At 36.4% G+C, this 19,419-nt stretch overlaps 1 protein-coding gene across 1 annotated transcript; it reads right to left on the reverse strand.

Annotated features, from left to right (window-relative positions):
- Positions 1 to 846: 846 nt before the first annotated feature.
- Positions 847 to 18,978, reverse strand: LOC103033469 (homeobox protein Hox-C5-like). Its single transcript, XM_022677071.2, is given in 5 exon segments — positions 847 to 2,578; positions 4,768 to 4,882; positions 4,885 to 5,020; positions 5,216 to 5,397; positions 18,173 to 18,978. Coding segments are annotated over 4 exon segments (996 nt in total). The 5' UTR covers positions 5,356 to 5,397; positions 18,173 to 18,978; the 3' UTR covers positions 847 to 1,973.
- Between the last annotated feature and the right edge of the window lie 441 nt (positions 18,979 to 19,419).

Genomic DNA, 19,419 nt, shown 5'->3' on the forward strand with positions numbered 1-19,419 from the left:
TTCAAGTTTTTTTACGGAATGGCATCATCTTCACATCTTCAACACTTTTACGCATAATATTCTGCAGTACATTCCCAATTTCAAAATTCATTTTCATATCATATTGACCAGATTCAAATGACTAAGGTCAATTAGGCCCGAATCAAAAAATGATTTATCGCCTCGTTTAAAATGGAACTGAAGGCAATATTTCTGCAAAAAAAGGGTAGATTTTTGCAATTCCTTGCTTAGTTTATAAAATGACTCACGATGACACCTTAATTAAACATAATTAATCAAAATGAGCTATCGCCCACACAGCCCGGCACAGCTTCCACAAATGTTGCCTTGCCCTGCCTCCTCTAACTTCGAGAAACACTGTTGTCTTGAAATATTTGGGAGGTTTGAAGTTAGAAAAGCTTAGGAAAGCTGGGGGTCTTATCATGCTATACTGAGGAAAAGCAGATTTTGGGGGGGGGGGGATGCAGAAGCAGCAGCCCGGCAGCAATGACGTGAGCGTGCACTGCTACAGAGGGGGAGAGAAAGAGAGAGAGAGAGAGAGAGAGAGGGAGAGAGAGAGAGAGAGAGAGAGAGAGAGAGAGCCTTGTCCGGATGATTAATGTTGGTAGAGTGGTAGGCGGGGGCGGGGGAAGGCATGTATGTATCTATAGATTGTTTTACAGAATACAAAATACACTGCTGCTAAATGCAAAAAAAAAGAGAAAAAAACAAGAAAAGTATTATGAAACAAAAACTTCCAAAGTCACCTTGCAGAAAAATTACCAAGCTTTTTTTTTGGACTCACATCTCTCTATATCTACATATCATTTACTCTGACGATTACAAAGACCAACATCACGTCTCGTATGGATTTTGATTCATGCATTTGTTCAGTTTATTCAGATTTTTTGTTATTGCTTTTAAACAGAGAACAAAGAACACAAAACACAGATTGAACAACATTTAAACAACAAAAAACAACTATTTGCCAACTATTTCTAAAAAATATGCACCTGTAATGAACACTTGAGGTAGTTTCTGTTCAGATTTCCACCATTCACAGAATTGAATTAATTAAAATGCTAAATGAAATATCTACCTATCTATTAATTATATCGACTACATTCATCTATTAGGATTGCAATAATATAGATAAAGAGGTAAGCGTGTTGGTAATATGTGTGTCAAACTAATCAGTTTAAGAACAGAATAAAGGGGAATAAATGGTACAATAATGGAAAAGTAATCAATCAATGCAGAAATGAAATTAAATCTGTGACAAAGCATGCATGCCTCCTTCTGCTCGTTTTTTTTTTAACATTTTGAATAACTCAAAAACATCCAAACAAAAAAGTATCCAAAATTGATTCCAGCTGCCGAAAGTTCTTCTCAAACTCAAAAGTGCCTTCAAGCTTTTATACCAGCAGAACCAGCATCATTAAACAAAAAGGTAAACTCTCATAACACTACTTTCTACTTTCAGAGATCATAAATACGGGTTGAGACGAGCCTCAGACGATGCATCATCTTGCCTGTTTTCCCATTAAAGTTAAAAAATGAATGCACTTGTTAACGTTAGGAGGATTCTTATGCTTTTTTAAACATGCTGTTTTCTGCGCTCGGTAGATAAACTCTCAGAAGTGGGCCTGAATCCATGTGCAATAAATCTCGGCTCTTTTCACAGAGTCTGCTTGCAGCTTATCCGCTGAGGAAAACCCTCCCTGCTTTGCTGCATATTGGCTGATAACATGTAATTCTCCTTTGGACCGTCGCCCATGACAGTGAACTTGGCTCTGTGGTTCTTCTAAGTCAACGTTCTGCCTGTAAATCAGCTTCTGAGGGCAACAAATCCTGCCTCTCCTCAAAGTGCTGGCAGCTGGGGAGGCTCATTTAATCAGACTATGGCATGGGCATGGGTAAACTGTCAGGAGAAGATACAGCTGAAGGAGTGGTGGACCATGAACAGGAATGTACCACACTGAGGACTGGTTGAATCATTGGTATGAGGGTGCGGGAGGAACCAGGAGACGTCTCTCGTCTTGCTTGTGGAGACAGAGGTCAGGGACAGAAGCTAAGGGCGAGTCACTGGGTCTGGAGGTTGGCTGAGGAACACTGCTGAAGTCCAGATGAACTGGTGTTGGAGTTGGTTTTGTGAGCAGGAGCCAGTCTTTGTATGATGGTTCACTGTAGTGGTTTTGAGTGAAGTTCACTGATGTTGGTTGTCGATGGTGAAAGAACTGAAGTTTATCTGAAGCTTTGATATCTCCTGCTGAAGCACCAACGTCCGCCGGAGACGAGGCACTCATCCCCTGGCTAGAGTAGGATGGCCATGCCGTCACCTTGCCCTTGTGATCCTTCTTGTACTTCATGCGTCGATTTTGGAACCAGATTTTAATCTGTCGGTCGGTGAGCTTCAGCAGCGAGGCCATCTCGAGCCGCCTTGGGCGACACAGGTAAGCGCTGAAGTGGAACTCCTTCTCCAGCTCCAGCAGCTGAGAGGAGGTGAAAGCTGCCCGGGAACGCTTCCTGCCAGAGCGGCTGTCACTCTTCCTCACCCTCTGCGGAGAACAGGCCTCGTCGCTGTTCAACACCGCCGCACCTGAGGGAACACAAAGAGATCTAAAAATACATCCCGTTTTACAGCCCTCCTGTCTTAGTATATGTTCTTAATCCCTTCAGAATTGTTTTGAAACCCCCCTGGAGAGTCTCAGCCATGCTCTGATTTTAGTTCACCAGCTGCTCCTTAAAAAATGTGCTTAAACAACACACAACACCGTACACTGGCAAGCAATGAAATCGATCAAATATCGTTTATTGTTATAATCCCTGACCTTGATGACTGTATTAGACTTGTCACATTTTCTAAAGTGTCACCTTCCTAAACTGATCTAAATTAAACATGCCCAAATGTGTTGACTTGGTGTTTGATTGGTGTTTGTTGTGTTCATTGATGCAATACAAATGATTATAAAATTTCATTTAAATTATGTTTGAGTGGCATAAACCGTGTCACTAAAGCACAATCATAATAAGAAGTAACCTTTAAAATCTAACCTAATTGTCTTCTTCCCCTCCTTTCCTCCTCTATCCCACTATTTCCATTTGACCTCTTTTAGGCCCTGTCTAAAAATATATATATATATTTTTTTTTTACCTTGAACTTCTGTTACTCTATTGTAAGTCGATTTGGACAAAAGCATCTGCCAAATGTAATGTAATGTAATTTAATGTAAAGTATACATTCGATTGTATGAAAACATGTTTTAAAAAATAGTGCTGATAACCCAGATTGAAAAGCATTTTTCTTGTTGGTTGTTGCTCAAACTGAGCTCATTGGATTGGCTACAGATTGACCTTCATGCTAGTTCAGTTGCATTACCTGCTTAACAGTATTTTTCCATTCATTGTCTGCTATCCACAGATTTAGCACTTTCTGTACAATGAATTGTACAAGGTCTGAACTAAAATATTATAAATAAAATGTAGATACTCAGTGGCTTGTGTACATTAATAGCTTCTTTAATTAATTATATGTCTTTCTGCATTTTTGCTGCAATAACAAATGTTGCAGATTACTTCCAGCCCAATCATGTTTAAAATGCTGAGCTATATGGTTACATCACCCACACTTGCTGATCCAAGAAAAAACCTGACCTGCCATTTCTATATTACTGTACACAGAAGAATGTCTGAGATCCTTCATGTTATGACATGCAAACATGCAGAACAGCCGCAGCAAACTTCCCAGGCCTGTGTGTAATTCCCATTATGAGAACTAAAGGCAACTAAAGGTAGTCATTTCCATAAAATATTCATTTCTGTACAAGTTCTTGGGCTGCTGCTTTTTTTCTCTCCCTAAAGTTGAGCAAATTGAGTATTTTCACTCCCATGAAACAAAAAGAAAAAACTAATCTTTCGGGGGGGAAAGCAATATCACAAATCAAAATCCCCGTACATTTCAGAAACGTTTAATAATTGTGTTTTTAATTATTTCAGTGAGTAAGAATACTTAAGCATTCCATCCTTATTTAATTGCCTGTCCCGTGTGCTCCTATGTGGCCATACATTCAAATGTAATGTTTTGCCACACAGCAATTTCTTAGAATGGGGACAAATTCATCTCAGGAAACTGTCTCCGTTTCTCTAAGCCTCAACAATAACTGAAGCAGTTAGTGGTCTTCATTCATCTTAGTGGACATTTATGAGCATTTTCTTGAGCATTAAATGAAGCATTGTAGTAGTTTCCAGTTGTTTGATATAAATATTGGCTTCATGCTCAAAGTTACAGGCAAAGCTAATATTATTGCCCCAATTTTTAACAATCACAAACTTAAACTTAGTTCTTTGAGTTGTAGCATTAGTAGAACCATTTGTGATGCAATATGTGGATCCATTTTAAACAGTTTTTTAAAGAACCCATGGGAATCACACATGTATTGTTTATGTATTGAAGTAAGTTCTTCTTTGTGTCTTTGTTTTTGTGCTGCTTTGTTAAAAGATCCGTAAAGAAACGTCAAAGTATTAAAAACTGAAAGTGGAGGTATTTTAATATGAATTAATTGATTGATAAAGAAGTGTGATTAACAGCTCAGCCCTCAGCTAATGAAGTACTGCTTGTCATTTAGCTGATGCTAGGGCAAATGAGACAGATCATACCAAAGTCAAACCCAATCTGTCTCAATTCCTTATTGATCAAAAGATGATTCATAGATCAGATTAACCACTTTTTTTAAATGCAGCTCGTTTATCCTTCTTGAGTAGTGTTCAAACTTTCAAAAGTGTTCAAACCTGATTGGCAGAAGTTGGGGATGGAAGAAGGTTGCCTCTCGCCCATCCACGGGTACAACGTCTTGAAGAGAAGGTCTTTAGCACTTGTTCCATTGGTTTTTAACAAGTCAGCCTGGTCCATGCAGTGGTGGGGTCCAATCCCAAACGTGTTTTGGCTTGAATTGGGTTTCTGAGCGAAAACATGGTCCCACTCGTGGCCTTCACCGGGCCCCGCTTGGTTGGGGTCACCAGGCTCCACTGTAGAGCACCCGCCCTGGAGAAGAAGACACGGAGAAGATGAACACTGTGGGTCCACGGAAGGAAGATGATGAAGAGGATTGACAAGGATTGTGGACACATAACTATAATCATTGTTCCCCTCGTGGTGTGATAACGTTTGCATTCCGAACGCTTGTCGTCTAATTACTCACGCCGGATTAATAATCGCTGTAAAGTAGGCTGCACTCACACGTATTTAATAGTCTGGCAGTGCGTGTGAACCCCGTAGTCACGTGGGGCCGTCCTCCAATAGCCCGGCGCATGGGACGACGCTCGAGCAACTTCTCGCCGAAGGAGCCACGACGCCTCCGTCTCCAGGCTTCTCATCATCTTCTACTGAAACCTCCATCATACCGCGCCTGACCTGTAGACCTGAAACAAACGAGAAGACGAGAAGAATGAGAAAGTTTAGAAAGTGCAATGTTTTGGGAAAAGTCACAATGGTGAAAGAGCGGAGCGCGTGACAGAGTGAGAGAGAGAGATGTACACATCAGCGCGACAGAGGGAGAGAAACTCAAACAGAAGGAGAGACATGGAGCGGATGGATCTCTGGGATCTGGTCTATCTTTGCTGTTTTCCTCTAAGGATTTTAAAATGTTTAAAAAATATTTTTTCTTAAAATTAAACGAGCGGACAGTTAAAACAGAGCAGTTTTAAAAGTCTGACGCGGTTGTGGTAGGTATTAACATACATAAGTACAGATTATTGATATATATATAACTTAGACATGTGTGGCGTTTTTGCTATCTCAGTCGTTTTAAAATATATATTTTTTAAAACTTACCACTGCGATAATTTTCTTTGGTATTAAATTAAAAGCCATCTCGATTAAAGGCGGTTGATTTAAAATTATCCGTGACACCGATTGTTCGTATGTATCGTTCCGTCTGTGTTATTGTGTCTAAATGTAAGCTATATATGCTCTAAACAATACGTATTATTTATTACAAATGCAATTTATCACTTATAGTTTGTCTGGAGTGACGTCCGCCAATGACTCCTTAAGTTTTATTAATATTAATCCATCATCAATTCCTTTTTTTAACCTGAATTAACTCTCAAACGTCAATGGCATAATTGGGTGTGGTCAAACAAAGGAAATTTGACAATCATAGCCACGAACAATGCACAAAAGAGTAGCTCTCTGTGTCTGAATCATATATACGCACTTTGCTGTTTCACGACGTTCAAACTTATTTTTTTTTTGTTCTTGGCGCCTGATAAAGTTGCTGTAACTGTCTGATTCTGTTTTTTGGATATTTTTCAAGACGATTTTGGAAATGAAAATGCTTTAAAACAAAGCCCCGATCAAAGGACGCCCAATCATAACTCAAAACAGATCTTCTGAAGAGAGTTTCCTCCTGTCTGCGCTCACTAGTTTCTGGCAACATCGTTGAGTCTGAGTCGTTTAAGATTAATGGGATTTAATATTATAAATCGTAGTTTATTAATCGCTTGAAAATTATACCCTATGACGTCATGCACCCCTTCCAAGGGAGGAACCCGGTTGCTGGTCTATTGGTCTATTATTTAGTTAGTTTTCAGTTTTACGTTCCTAATACACATTTATTCTAAATATCCAATGGATTATGTTTGCACAATCACTATATGATGAATAAATAAATTCATAACAAAATAATGTTTTAACAATATTTTTACGTGAACACATATCTGAGAATACATGTATTACATTTATGTTTTATAACAACAAATATAGGTGTATTAAAAAAAAATTTTTTACCTTTGTACAAAAAAAAGGTAAAATCGCAGTGGTTTGTTGAACCTTAAATACACACCTTTGGCATAATGTGAGAAAGTTTGACACGAAGTGATGAGGTGAGTTATATGTGATCATGTGACACCATAAAAACGCAATGTGAAACACATGAACACGTGAAACTGACACATGAACCTGACAAGACAAGACAAAAGCTCTACACAATAACAAAACGAATAAAAATATTATAAATAAAACCTGAACTCCTGGTGTATTTCATGTTGCCCTATTGTTTATGTGTGGAAGGAGAAAAATGTTTAAAAACATATACCCAGCTGCCACGCAACTGACCTTCAACGTTGAAATGTGGTTGAAATATAGTGGAAGTAATGTATGTTGTTGTTGTTGTTTCAACGTTGAAACAACACGTAATGTTAAATGGTTGTGCAAACGTTGAAATGGTAACGTTGAATCGACATAATGTCCTCAACCTTCTGCCTTTTAAATAAGTATTTTAAATTTCAATTTTTAATTTGGCACCAATTCTTTACCATACCTGCGGGTATGTTCATGTTCTATTAGTTTTACTGTTTTAGTGTTTTTGAGATCAGGTATTCAGTAATCAGATTAGTAGTGGTAACTTTCTTTATACTCAGATTTACCACAGTAATGTAAGTTTATTGTTAACACTCTGTTAACCATAGGATTTTCTACTTTTAGTGAGCTTTGGTTTATTAAAAGTTAAACGTACAATGTTGAAACAACGTTGCCATTTCAAAGTTGATTCACTTTTCAAAATCAACACCAAATCCAACGTTGTTTCAATGTTGACTCAACGTTGAAATGCCAGCTGGGCAGCCTAATAGTCTGAACTTCAACCATTCTCTTCATACGCTCGTTGAAAAGCTTTGCGAGAGAGAAAAAGCAACAGAGAAAGAGAGAGAGAGAGAGAGAGAGAGAGAGAGAGAGAGAGAGAGAGACTTCCTCTGTAACTTGTGATTAATGGAGGTTCTTACTCGCTTTATCCCTCCTCCACCTCGCTGCCTTGTTTGGGGTATTAGCAACGGCTCTCCAATCCGGCGAGCTAGTTTTGGCCTGTTTTAAGAACAGTACACTTATATAAATAGAAAGGCCTTTTTTAAACGTTATTACGCAATTAAAGGTTTAGCTTAGGGACGTCGCTCAATTGAAGATTGCATCTAAACCCAGACTGGGTTATTTTTGCCGAGACAGCCAAGTAACCCTGAATTCTAAAAGTAGAGGGATCATTGGAAACAAAAAAAAGAAGGCGGGTCTTATTTAAGAAGGCCTTTCCGTGAAGCAACACACGAAGCTTGCCAGGTACACAGCAGAGTCCCCAGCGTTGAATTAGCAGTGCGTTCATTTAGGATCCAGCTGGACTCGAATGAACACGGCAGGTGTTAATTAAGCACGGTGGGTGTTCATTTAGGTCTGGGGATTCGCCGTGTTTGCTGTGCTTCCTCTACCTGAATACCGCTCCAGATCCAAACTGCGCCCTCGCGCAGCCTGTAGAATAGCTCGTGCAGTTGTAGAATAGCTACTTATCCCGCCTCATAATTTCCCCGCAAAGCCCTTCTCACTATTTATTTCATTTCAGGCGTGCGGTTTTGCCCGCGCCTGAACAAAACAGACCATTCATAAAGCCTTTATTAAGGAAGAATATCGAGAGGGGGGGAGTCGTGCCCCGATCCTCTTCATTTGTAACTCTAAAATCAATCTTGTTTTAAGAACGATTTGTTATTTAGAGTTCAGTGAATTGCTGTCACAAGGCTTGTCAAATAGAAGCATTCACCGTGCATATTACAAGTCCGGCTTCTGCCGAGCTGCAGCGCCATTAACATGAAATATTACTGTGCTCAAGTATGCGGCAGCGAATGCACGCGAAAGGCCTGTTCAATTCCACAAATGAATTAAAGACCAAGTGAGATGAACTTCACATGACGCTGAGCTTTTTAACATGGCATGGAGGTTAGGTCTAATGTTATTATTATTATTATTATTATTATTATTATTATTATTATTATTATTATTATGACTGCTGTTGTTGATATAGCACGTTATTTGTTCTACTAGTGTTATCATGTCCATATGGATGGTCAATAGGACGATATTTATCAATACTGTGATTAATGACGTCACAGTGCACCCTTAACAATGGGGATTCTCCAAGGGCTCTTTGCTATTTACTGGATGTAAAGCATTGTGGAATAGTCATAATAATAATAATAAATATTATGATGTATTGTGTACTTACAAAAATTTCTTGAAAACTATCCGTTTGTTCCATGTTAATATCCACATAAAAGCTGTATGACCAATTTTCATAAGTAGAAATCTCATTTCATGAAACAGTTTGCAGAATACATTTAATAAGATCTAATCTAAAGCAGTGATTCTCACAGTTTGTCCTGGGCAACCCACATATCAAATGTTTAACTTGTTATCAAGCAGCTGCATAAGTTAAATAACCCATTTATTTAATAGCATGGTTTACCTGTGTTGGACCAGGGATATGGTCTTCTACTGGACCAGGATTGAGAAGCACTATGTTAAAGTTGAGAGCATTGAAGTGACGAGATGTAAAATTGTGACAATATTTTTTTTATGAGAACAAGAAATGTAATCAGATTATTGAGTTCACTTATTATGACAATGAGACAGTGAGGAAGCCTTGATGTCAGAATCAGGTTTAAGAAATTTTTACCAAATCAGGGGGTAGCTAAGGGTCAGCCAGTCATGTGATGTGTATGGATAAGTGATGGTTTGTGCATACTTGCATGAACTTGAAAATCTATAGTTTGCATATATGGCATATATGGCTTGTTTTCTCCCAATTCTGTTACGATATAGAAAATCATGATATTTTAAAACCCATTGTAGCATACTTTTGTTTTAAGACAGGGAATCAATTTCTGGGTTCAGAGAAATAAAATAGCAGAAATTAAATATGCATGGACTTATGGACCCTTAATTATTTTCCAAAAAGTCAAATTGATGCTGTATAGTTACAGAACAATAGCATATCAAATAACATTGTCATTCATTAAAAAAACTGGTCCTATCAATCATAGATGTCTTGACAGTTTTATCATTTGTGTGGTGGGATTGTGACATATCAAGTATATTATGAATGATCTTAAAGAATCAAGATATGTTTTATTCCATATTATTAACACTTACATCCAGACACTGTATACTATATGTATATTTAAATGATTATGTTTGAAGAAAAGGTTCTATACAAAGTCAATGAATGCTTATATGAGTATTTACCTGATTTAAAATGGTTGAAAAAAAAATCTATAACATTTTGTTTGATTAGCACCAAAAAGCTATTATTGTTACAGGTGAAATAACCCCTTATTTAATTCTATACTGAATCTTTTTTTGCATATAGGGCCTATACAGAAATTTGATGAAAAAAAGACCAATGCTTGCGTGATAAACTAAATATAGGTTAAAACAATAATAACAACAGGTTGTCCACAAATCCACACACCTCTTGAAGCCTTTACAGATCTATATAAACCATATACTTGTCAATTACTGATACTGATATAAATCATGCATAGACTACATATGCTCACTGTTATAGATATTAAATATTTACTTCATACCTTTACTTAACGTATTTACCTTCCAAGCACTAATCTATGAATGGGCCCAATATTATGCATAGATGTCCAATATATGATACAAAACGTTAAGTCATTTATGGCGTGTACATATGGCCACATATCAGATCAGACTTTCTCTTTTGTCCTTTTTTTTAGCTGCTGTTGTTTATGTATAAATGCAGATCGTGATAATTAAGGTGAGTTTTGCCTGTGTCTCGCGCCGCTGAGCCCATTCACTGGATCTGAAAAGGGATCTTTGATGTACTGGCTCAGCACGACCATAACTCAGCGCCTCCGCGAGTATACTCCAATTCTCCGTGAACTCTGTTTGAACCACGACGCTGGCAATAAATCATTTTTCTTTCTCTCACAAAAGCGCGCCGGTCGCTACGGGTGTCAACCCTTTTATAATTCCTCCTTACCTTCTGCGCTCTTGTGGTTGCTGACACAAACAGCTGCATAAAACATCGATAAAAAGGCCCACGCTTACGCCGTGGCTTCCAAAAGATAAAGCTCTATGCAAAGAGGAGCTAAACGCGACAGTGTGGCAGAGAGAAGCAAAATCAAAGCAAAGCACCATAAACGAGTGTTTTCTTGAGTGTGAATATACTTGTGTTCTCCTCTGCACGAAGCATTTATTTCGACCACTTTTCAATAGAGAGTCGTTTTGTAGCCAAGATTCTCGTCTAGCTTTGTGAAAAAAAATCGAATTGCTATTGAGTTGTTCATTATTCTTAACTGCACAACTCGCACCATACCCGGATTACCCAAGATATGTGAAATATCTTATCCATACATCTATATAGTATGGTACATTTATATATTCAGTCTTACTTAACGTATTTCCGTGCAATATCACTTGTGAGTATGTCTATAGTGTACGTTATTTTGGTACTCTTATTGTGTATATTGTGTATACTGTAAAGTTATCTGTACATTCTATTTTATTTCACTATTATTCTACGTTGTAAATACTGTTCTCAACACAATTTTGAGAACTTGTGAGCACCCAAGTTTTTCACTCACATGTACACCTGTACTCTGTGACGTGACAGCAAAAATCTTGAATCCTGAAATCTTGAGATGCATACAAGCTTACCTGTGTCTAAAGAGAAAACGGAAGTGTGCTGTTTTTATTGACACAGGTTGATTTTAACCTGGTACCACAAGATCACGATCAATAATCATAATACCAACAGTCAGTTAGTTATCAAGGTCATTAACTGATGGGTTTGATCGAGACCACAAGAGACAACTAGTTTCAGAGTAGACTGTAGTCTTGATGACGGTTTTACAATACGTTATTTGAGCGATGCCACGATAGAACAAATTTGGGTTCCCCAATGAATGTGAAAGAGACCTTTAAGAGTAAACAACATTCTAAAGAATTGTAAAAAATATATATACGCTGTGTTTATTAATGTAATCAAACGTGACCATTTTAGGATATCTTTGAAATAATGTTTTGTTGCACTTATTTATTTATTTTTTATTTGTATTTATTTGACTATGACCTATTTTAAGGCTCAGACGCTTAAAAAACATATTTTGAAATAATAAAATATATTTTATTTAATATTTTGATGCTGCTAATCGAGAAATTCGGATTTAAAATGATCTGGAAGAACATGTAAAGAAAAGGTAGGTTTTAAGACCAGAGCTGAGCTAGTTGATTTCTTAATATAGAAGAAAGGTAGTGACATTGAGAATGAAGTTGTACTGAAATGTATGCTTAGAACTTTGTTGATATTTCTTATTTAAAGTAACCTTATTACTTTATGGTACATTGAGTATTATTTAAAATACTCTAGTTTTCTAGTTATCTTAATAAAAATGTAATATATAACTACAATTAAACAATATTTTGGTAGCATTTAAACAAAATATATTAACGTTTCAAATGATTGCAAAAGATTTGCAAATTAATTTGTGAGAACAGACCGAAACAAGTGATATTATCAATAAATGTAGTACCGAAATTCGTATTTCCAACAGATCCAGTAAATTAGCTATTTATTTATTATCTATTTATTTTTCAGTAGCTGATTTCGCATGCATCGCATACTTAGACTTTCCTTGAGTTTGTTTCAGAGGATAAAGATAAACCTTCGCCAGATACCGCACAGAGCTCGCACAGAGGCCACATTTCCACTGCGTCTAAAATGTTAGTCTAAGAATGGCACTCTTGTGTGTTCACCATTGAAAAGATGACATTAATCACCGCGCGCAGCAGCGCGTCTCCTGACCTCCTCATGACCGCATATGTTTAGAGCCATTGCAGACACCCCAGCGGACTGGACAAAAGCCCTCAGCACCCAGTCAAACACCCCAAAGCTGGCCTTTCCACCAAATAATCACTGGTTAAAAAATACATCAACAATCTTGCTGTTTTACTTTACCCTGAATACGATGTAGAGTTATGCTTTTGAGTTTTGAACCCAATTATTAGAAGACTATCTCTCTAGTGCACTCTTAAAAATGAAAGCGTTTCAAATGGTTATCTTGAGCGCTGCCATAGAAGAATCACTTTTACATCATGTAAAAGTTATTTTGAGTTTGCGTTTCATAATGTATTGCAACCTTGAATTTACAAAACATTTTAAGCAATCAATCAAATAATTTTTATTCATTAATTATTGTACTTTGAGTTCTTTGAACAGGTGACTATAAAATAGATTTGCATTTTTTCTTTTTTCATAATTTAACAAAAAAACATAGATTTATAATACTCAGGAAATTGTATGGAGAAAAGTAAATTTCCTAGAGGGAACACAGTGTCAGCCTTTCAAATGACGCCTATAATTTTACAGCCTACAACATCATAATACATTATCTACAAGGTTATATAGCCTGGGGAGAACGACTACACACTAATGGTGGGTGTCAGAACGAGAAGGACACGCCCAGTATGCAAATAGATGGTGCCAAAAGCCAGTGGTAACTGGAAAGCTGCAAATGGCATCAAACTCAAAGTTGAGTAATGTTTGGAAATATTACATTTTACATTAAACAGAGTTATATTACATTTTACATAAAATCAAACAAATTATATGTTTACAGTGTGGTTCTTCAAAGTCATCTACTTTACTTCTATGGCATCGCTCATTGAATAATTGGAAGCACCATTTTTTATTGTTAAGTTTGTGGCTCTTTAAATCATTTACTTCTGAGTATCATTTATCTCAGAATCAAATGTAGATTTTAATTTGATCAATATTGGTCTTGAAAGGCTACACACTGTTTTGGTTTTGGGCCACTGTATTAAGACAAAGCGGTATGTGAGTGTGATGGTCTTTTAGATATATATCTAGTAGGATAACTTAGTAGGTTCACCTCTTTCATTGTATAATCCCCCTCTTTTATTAAGCATGTGTCTATCTTTAATCTGAGAGAGAGAGAAGGTGAAAGGCAACATCCATGTGCTGTTTCAATACATTTGTAGTGCAGAAATATGGGTATCCACAGGTGGTCCTCAATCCATATCCTGCTCTAATCCTGCTTTTCAAGAAAGCTTATATTTTCAAGCCAGTGCTATATTACTATCATTCAGTGTTTGTGGCATGTCACATTTGTAACACCACAGATTTAAAACGACAAATAGTCTGAGAATATATGCATAAAGTATGAACATCAGTCAGAAACACTAAAAGTTTCTTGAAATTTCCTACAAAATAAATATTTTTAAAAATCAAACCACTGCCTGAAAGAGGAAGTCAGTCATTTTGTGCAGCTTAGTGTAAAAGGGTTAATTGTGAAGAAATCTACAGATTTTTTTATGTTGTGGTGAACTAACTGACCGAAAAAATATCAATTTTGCTTACTATCCAAAATAACAAGTGGACCTAAATGAATGCTCACTCGTTTTGTCAGTTTCTTCATACAATGCTAATGATAATTAAAAATGGGGGTATTTATTTTAATCTTCCTGCCCCTCTGTGATGAATGTATTAAAATGCGTGGGCCAAAATCATTTCTGTCTTAGAGGTATACAGCACGTTTCTCAAAAGCGGAGCATTTCAAATTAATTTTAATTGGTTTTGTATTTTTAAAAATCTGTGCAATCCCCCTTTGACAGAAATCGAGCAGATTTTCTAAGCTGTAAAATAAAATGTATGAACACAAGGAAACACGATCTCAGAACAGTGAAAAAAGCAGGAAATAAAACTTATATGGAAATTAAAACTTGGTTATATGGAGAGACTTGAAGAGTCAAACAGGTTTCACTGCAATTGCTTTTGCTCTTCTGGCCTTGTGGCAATGAAGGACTTTTTGGAGTCGTACAAAAGTTTTTGAATATATAGAACTAAGTAGAACCTCACATAACCATTAAATTCAACTTTAGAAAGTCTAGTGAAAGAAAGGAATGTGCACTCTGTAACATTATTCAACATTATACACTATTCCAAAATGATGTGAATCATATTTACACTTTAATAGCGTTCTTAAAATGAGCATACCGGAACGGGCTATATTGCGAAATGTAAGAAAATTGTACCTGCTTATGAGCAACCTGATTTAATTAGGTTTCCAAATGTCTGAATTTGATGATCATGATAAGAAACACGGAAAACTTTGATTAGTAAGTAATTCTCGACGACATGGTTATGTTAAATCGTATTTTTCTCTTAACACTTTAATTTAAATAATTTCTAGTAAATAATTTCTGCACAGCGAGAATTTTAGTAAGTATTTTTTACGTTTATTTGACAGCTTTGTATATATACTTAATTTGATTTATTTTTAACATTAACATTAGTGCAGAACTGAACCTTGAATCAAAAAATACTCAAAGACTAATTCTGACCCTTCAACGCGTGTTAAACTTGTTAATACATTGACGTACTCAAATAAAAAAACAAAAACATATAGTATCGGTTATGAGCACAAACTTTAGAGAAAACATTTAAAAAGTCAATTTCTTTCGTTAATATTTTTCTTATTGTATTATGTAGAAATTTGGGTCACGTCAAGTACGTACTTGGTCAGGTAGGACATTTGCGTAAAAATCAGATTTGATTGTTTTCACAATATGAGATTAGTCGAAATTAAGCTAAACGTAAACAACTTTGTTTTGTTAGATGTTCATCTCAGATGTAGGTATATCAAATGTCAAATCACTTTAGAACAAGTATAGCAAATTACGCGTTATCATACGAAAATTTCTTGTAGGATACAAACATTTCAGTCTTAAACATACTTGGGTTGAATCTTGTTTACCTGTATTCTTACTGCTATTCTCAGAAATGTGTGTTTTTTATCGTTGACTTCGATCTCAAGGTCCAGTGTTCAGTCTGTCAGTACGGAAGGCCGTTAGGCATAGCTTTCGGGGTCACAGTAAGTGTAAGGGTTAGGGGGCAAGACCCCAGAACAAAGATTATGGAGATTGTGTTAGCTAGTCCATCCAGTCGGTGCGAGCAGACACTGCTCACAATCTTATATAAAATACGAAAATGGACGCAAATTAAAAAGGAAATTTAACTTCATTCTTAATTTCAGGATAAGAAAAAAGATAGTCAGATTCTCATTCTTAATTTTGATTTTGTTTACTCGCCGCATTTGAAGTGAGCAGATCTTCGTCTGTAGAAAATAACATGGTGACCTCCGTTTCAACCCTGTTCCTTTTTTGTGTTGCTGCCATGGCTTCGTTTACACAGACCACCACGGAACAATGCTAAGGAGTGGAACCTTTCAACACTAACCAAATTGCTTTGATTAGACACTTATCCAACAAAAAGGCATGCAATTCGTAATTCATACATGCGTACTAACTACTAACATTAATGCGTAGCTACCAGGATAGCATATTTTGTGTAAAATAACATGATGTTGATTTTAATGTTTGATGAAGTGTCATACAAACATACATTTATACATACATAAATCTGAAACACATTAATGAACACTAAAACCTTCGTGTTTGCTTTGTGCCGAACGAACCATCGGTACCATTAAAGGTTCTTTCGTATTTCGCCTCGGTGGTTTGGTTGTACTGTGTTTATATTTTGTGTATTGAGAGCATAAAATATGGTACATTAATTTTGTAAAAAAAAAAAAAAAAAGCACAGACAATTCAGTGTTTGTGTCGCAATTACTCGATGTCACACAAAAATATTATTTCGTACTTTGTATAAAATCAAGCTCAATAGAGCACATTTTAAATATCTAATTAAACATACAAATGTGTACATATTGTGTTGAACTACAAGTTACGGTAAAATAAGAGCTTTATTTTACTGGCAGATTTGAAGAGTGAAATATAAAGAAGAAATTATGAAAAATCAGAAAAAGGATCAAATCTGGGCCTTCCACAGTGCACTGTGTCTTATAATTAGCACCAGTGTTTGTTCTATGCTTTTGTATTTATGCAGTATTAAATAAGCACTTGTGCTGGCCTGTTTGCACAGTCTATATCTTTAAAAGAGCATAGTTTGAATGTGCTGATCGGTAGAGAAAGCTAGTCAATCTCATATTTTAGAACATATTCTGCGTATTAGTTTTTAAACACTAGTGGCTGCTTATCGGATTTGAACTAGCAATCAAATAACAAGAGCCATTTAATTGTCCAAAAGACTGTACCTTCTAAATTTACTGAGAGATCATTTAAATAGTCTAAATTCCTCACATGTGCTTAATATGTCATGACTGTGTCAATATTGGATGTGCAGAAAATACACATAGTGATCTTGGTGTGGCTCAGGGTTTATATACAAGCTTATCATGACAATTTTGTCTGCTTATAGGAACGAATGCATACGTTCTTACATTTGTAGTTTTATAGACGTGTCAAAAAGACATAGAATTTAAAATCTGTTTTTTTTTTTGTTGGTCAAACTGATATTCGAAATATTCACGTTATGTATTAGCACTGAATATGATTTTCTAAAACAAGTTTACTTTTTTATGTAATCACTCGATTAAATAATAAATAACGTAACACAAAAATAAAAGCCTCTATACAAGAATCATAAGAAGAAATCACACCATCGTTTGTCAGATATTGGGATAGTGATGAATAATTTCCCCATAACACTCAATGCATTTGGTTGGATTTACTTACATACGTTTCATGTACCAACCCCTATCCAAAGTTGTCAACATTACATTTAGTTTTATTTTATCATCTTTTTATAAATGCATAAAATGTTAATTATTTTGTTATTATTTAATCTGGAAAGCCTTTAAAGTTGAAAAGATGTTTAAGTGTTTAAAGACCATTGGTGCTAACTTTAACTATAACTCTTAACTTCTGACTATACAAAGTTTATTTGAAAAACATTTTCTTCCTTGAAACATATATATTTTTTTCTTTTTACAAATTACCGATTTACTGAACTACGGAGTCATGTATTTTTCTTTGCAGATATAATAAAATCTACTGCTGGGATAATTTGTTTAAAACTATTTTAGTGACTATATAAAACGTGTTTATTTTTAGCTTTTTTGTTACGTTTGGGTAATCTATTTATATCTTTTTCTAATATGTATATCTTTGACTTACCGTCTTTTGGCGAACGTCAATATCAATAAAAGGTCAAGTAGAAAGATGACATGATATTTGAAAGTTAATTTTAAACAAGTATAAGATGTAATGGAAAACTTCTCGCGTAGTTTGCTATATGCAGTAAATTAAATTGCATGCCAAATTGAAACTTTTAGCATTTAAAACTTTTAGTTTACTAAATTGCTGTGCATTTACTGAATACTCATGATGTTTTAGTGTGCCCATATTAAAAAAAGGTATATATATATATATATTTCTTTTAAACCCAAGTTGTTTCCAAAACTTACTCACAAGTCAGCGCAGAAGTACGACTTTAGGTTCGCAGTCCCCCCGAGAAGCGAGCCCCCTGTGAAGGCCAAGCAGTCCTAAGAGTGCCCGAGAGTTCACCGGTCCTTTGGGTCACCCCGTACTGAGCAAGGGTAACCCATTCAGATTGCCTGCTACCACGTCAATACAACTTCAACCCCACAATGAAAGCAAACAAGTGCCCTGGCGGCTTACCTACGAGGGTGCACACAGAAGGTACACGTTGAGTGAGAGGGCCGGGTCAAAGGGTGGAAAAGGTCGGCCAACCCGGCTGAAATGAAGCTAATGGGACAGAAAATGTGGCCGCAAAGTGAACTCGCCTCCTCAGTGTTGCCCCAAGAAACTTCAATAAAGTAGCCTTTCAGCCCCCCGACACGCAGGCGACAGCATCTCCAATGAGCTTGTCGGGATGCACCGATTTAGGCGTGCACATTCATTTCTCTCTGCTGTCCGGCTACATAATAGACTCTCTGAATGCAGGTCCTGGGCCTTGCTCTTGTCAAGTGCCTCTCCAAAGTCACGGCCAAATTGGGCCAGTTGTGCACTTTTTGTGTTCATTTTTTATATATATTTAATACAGAAAAGTATATGTTTATTTATTTGTTAATTTTGGTCAAAATTTAGTTTCACAATTAACTAAAGCCTACCTGTGTCCAACTTAATCTATTACGAATGACTGTTGGTGCTGCCAGTGATTGATGGTCTAGAATACCTCTCTCCTTTGTGCCTCGCAGCCCCCCTACCATGTAAGCCGTTGTATAATCTTCATTCAAGTCAGGGCGATTTACAATTAATCAAAGCCATTCCTTATTTCTTATTTATTTTTTTATTTATTTATTTGTTGTCTGATCAACTTCGCCACTAAAAGCTAAAGCAACGCACGAAGCCGAACGTGTGAAACAATTATTCTCAATTATGTCGTATATATGTTGTTTATTTAACGGGTAAAATACTAACGGACAACTCATAAGGATGCATTCTGTGAAAAATAACAAAACAAAAAAACGCAGTCATACTGAATGCCTGCCTGAATCATCTGCCTGGCACATGGCAACTATCCGTGGGCAGGCCTGTAGATTTTGGCTGTGACTAGCCTTTTGAGGATGAGCTCGAGATGACGTTGCCTCGAGTTGCACTAAGCGCCACTTTCAAACAGAAATCAGGGTTCGTGGGGAGGGGTCTGACTGAACATTAACTCTTAAGCTTCATATCCAGCCTCTAAGTGTCTAAAC

The sequence above is a fragment of the Astyanax mexicanus genome, chromosome 13, assembly GCF_023375975.1.
Source record: "Astyanax mexicanus isolate ESR-SI-001 chromosome 13, AstMex3_surface, whole genome shotgun sequence".
NCBI lineage: Eukaryota > Metazoa > Chordata > Actinopteri > Characiformes > Acestrorhamphidae > Astyanax > Astyanax mexicanus.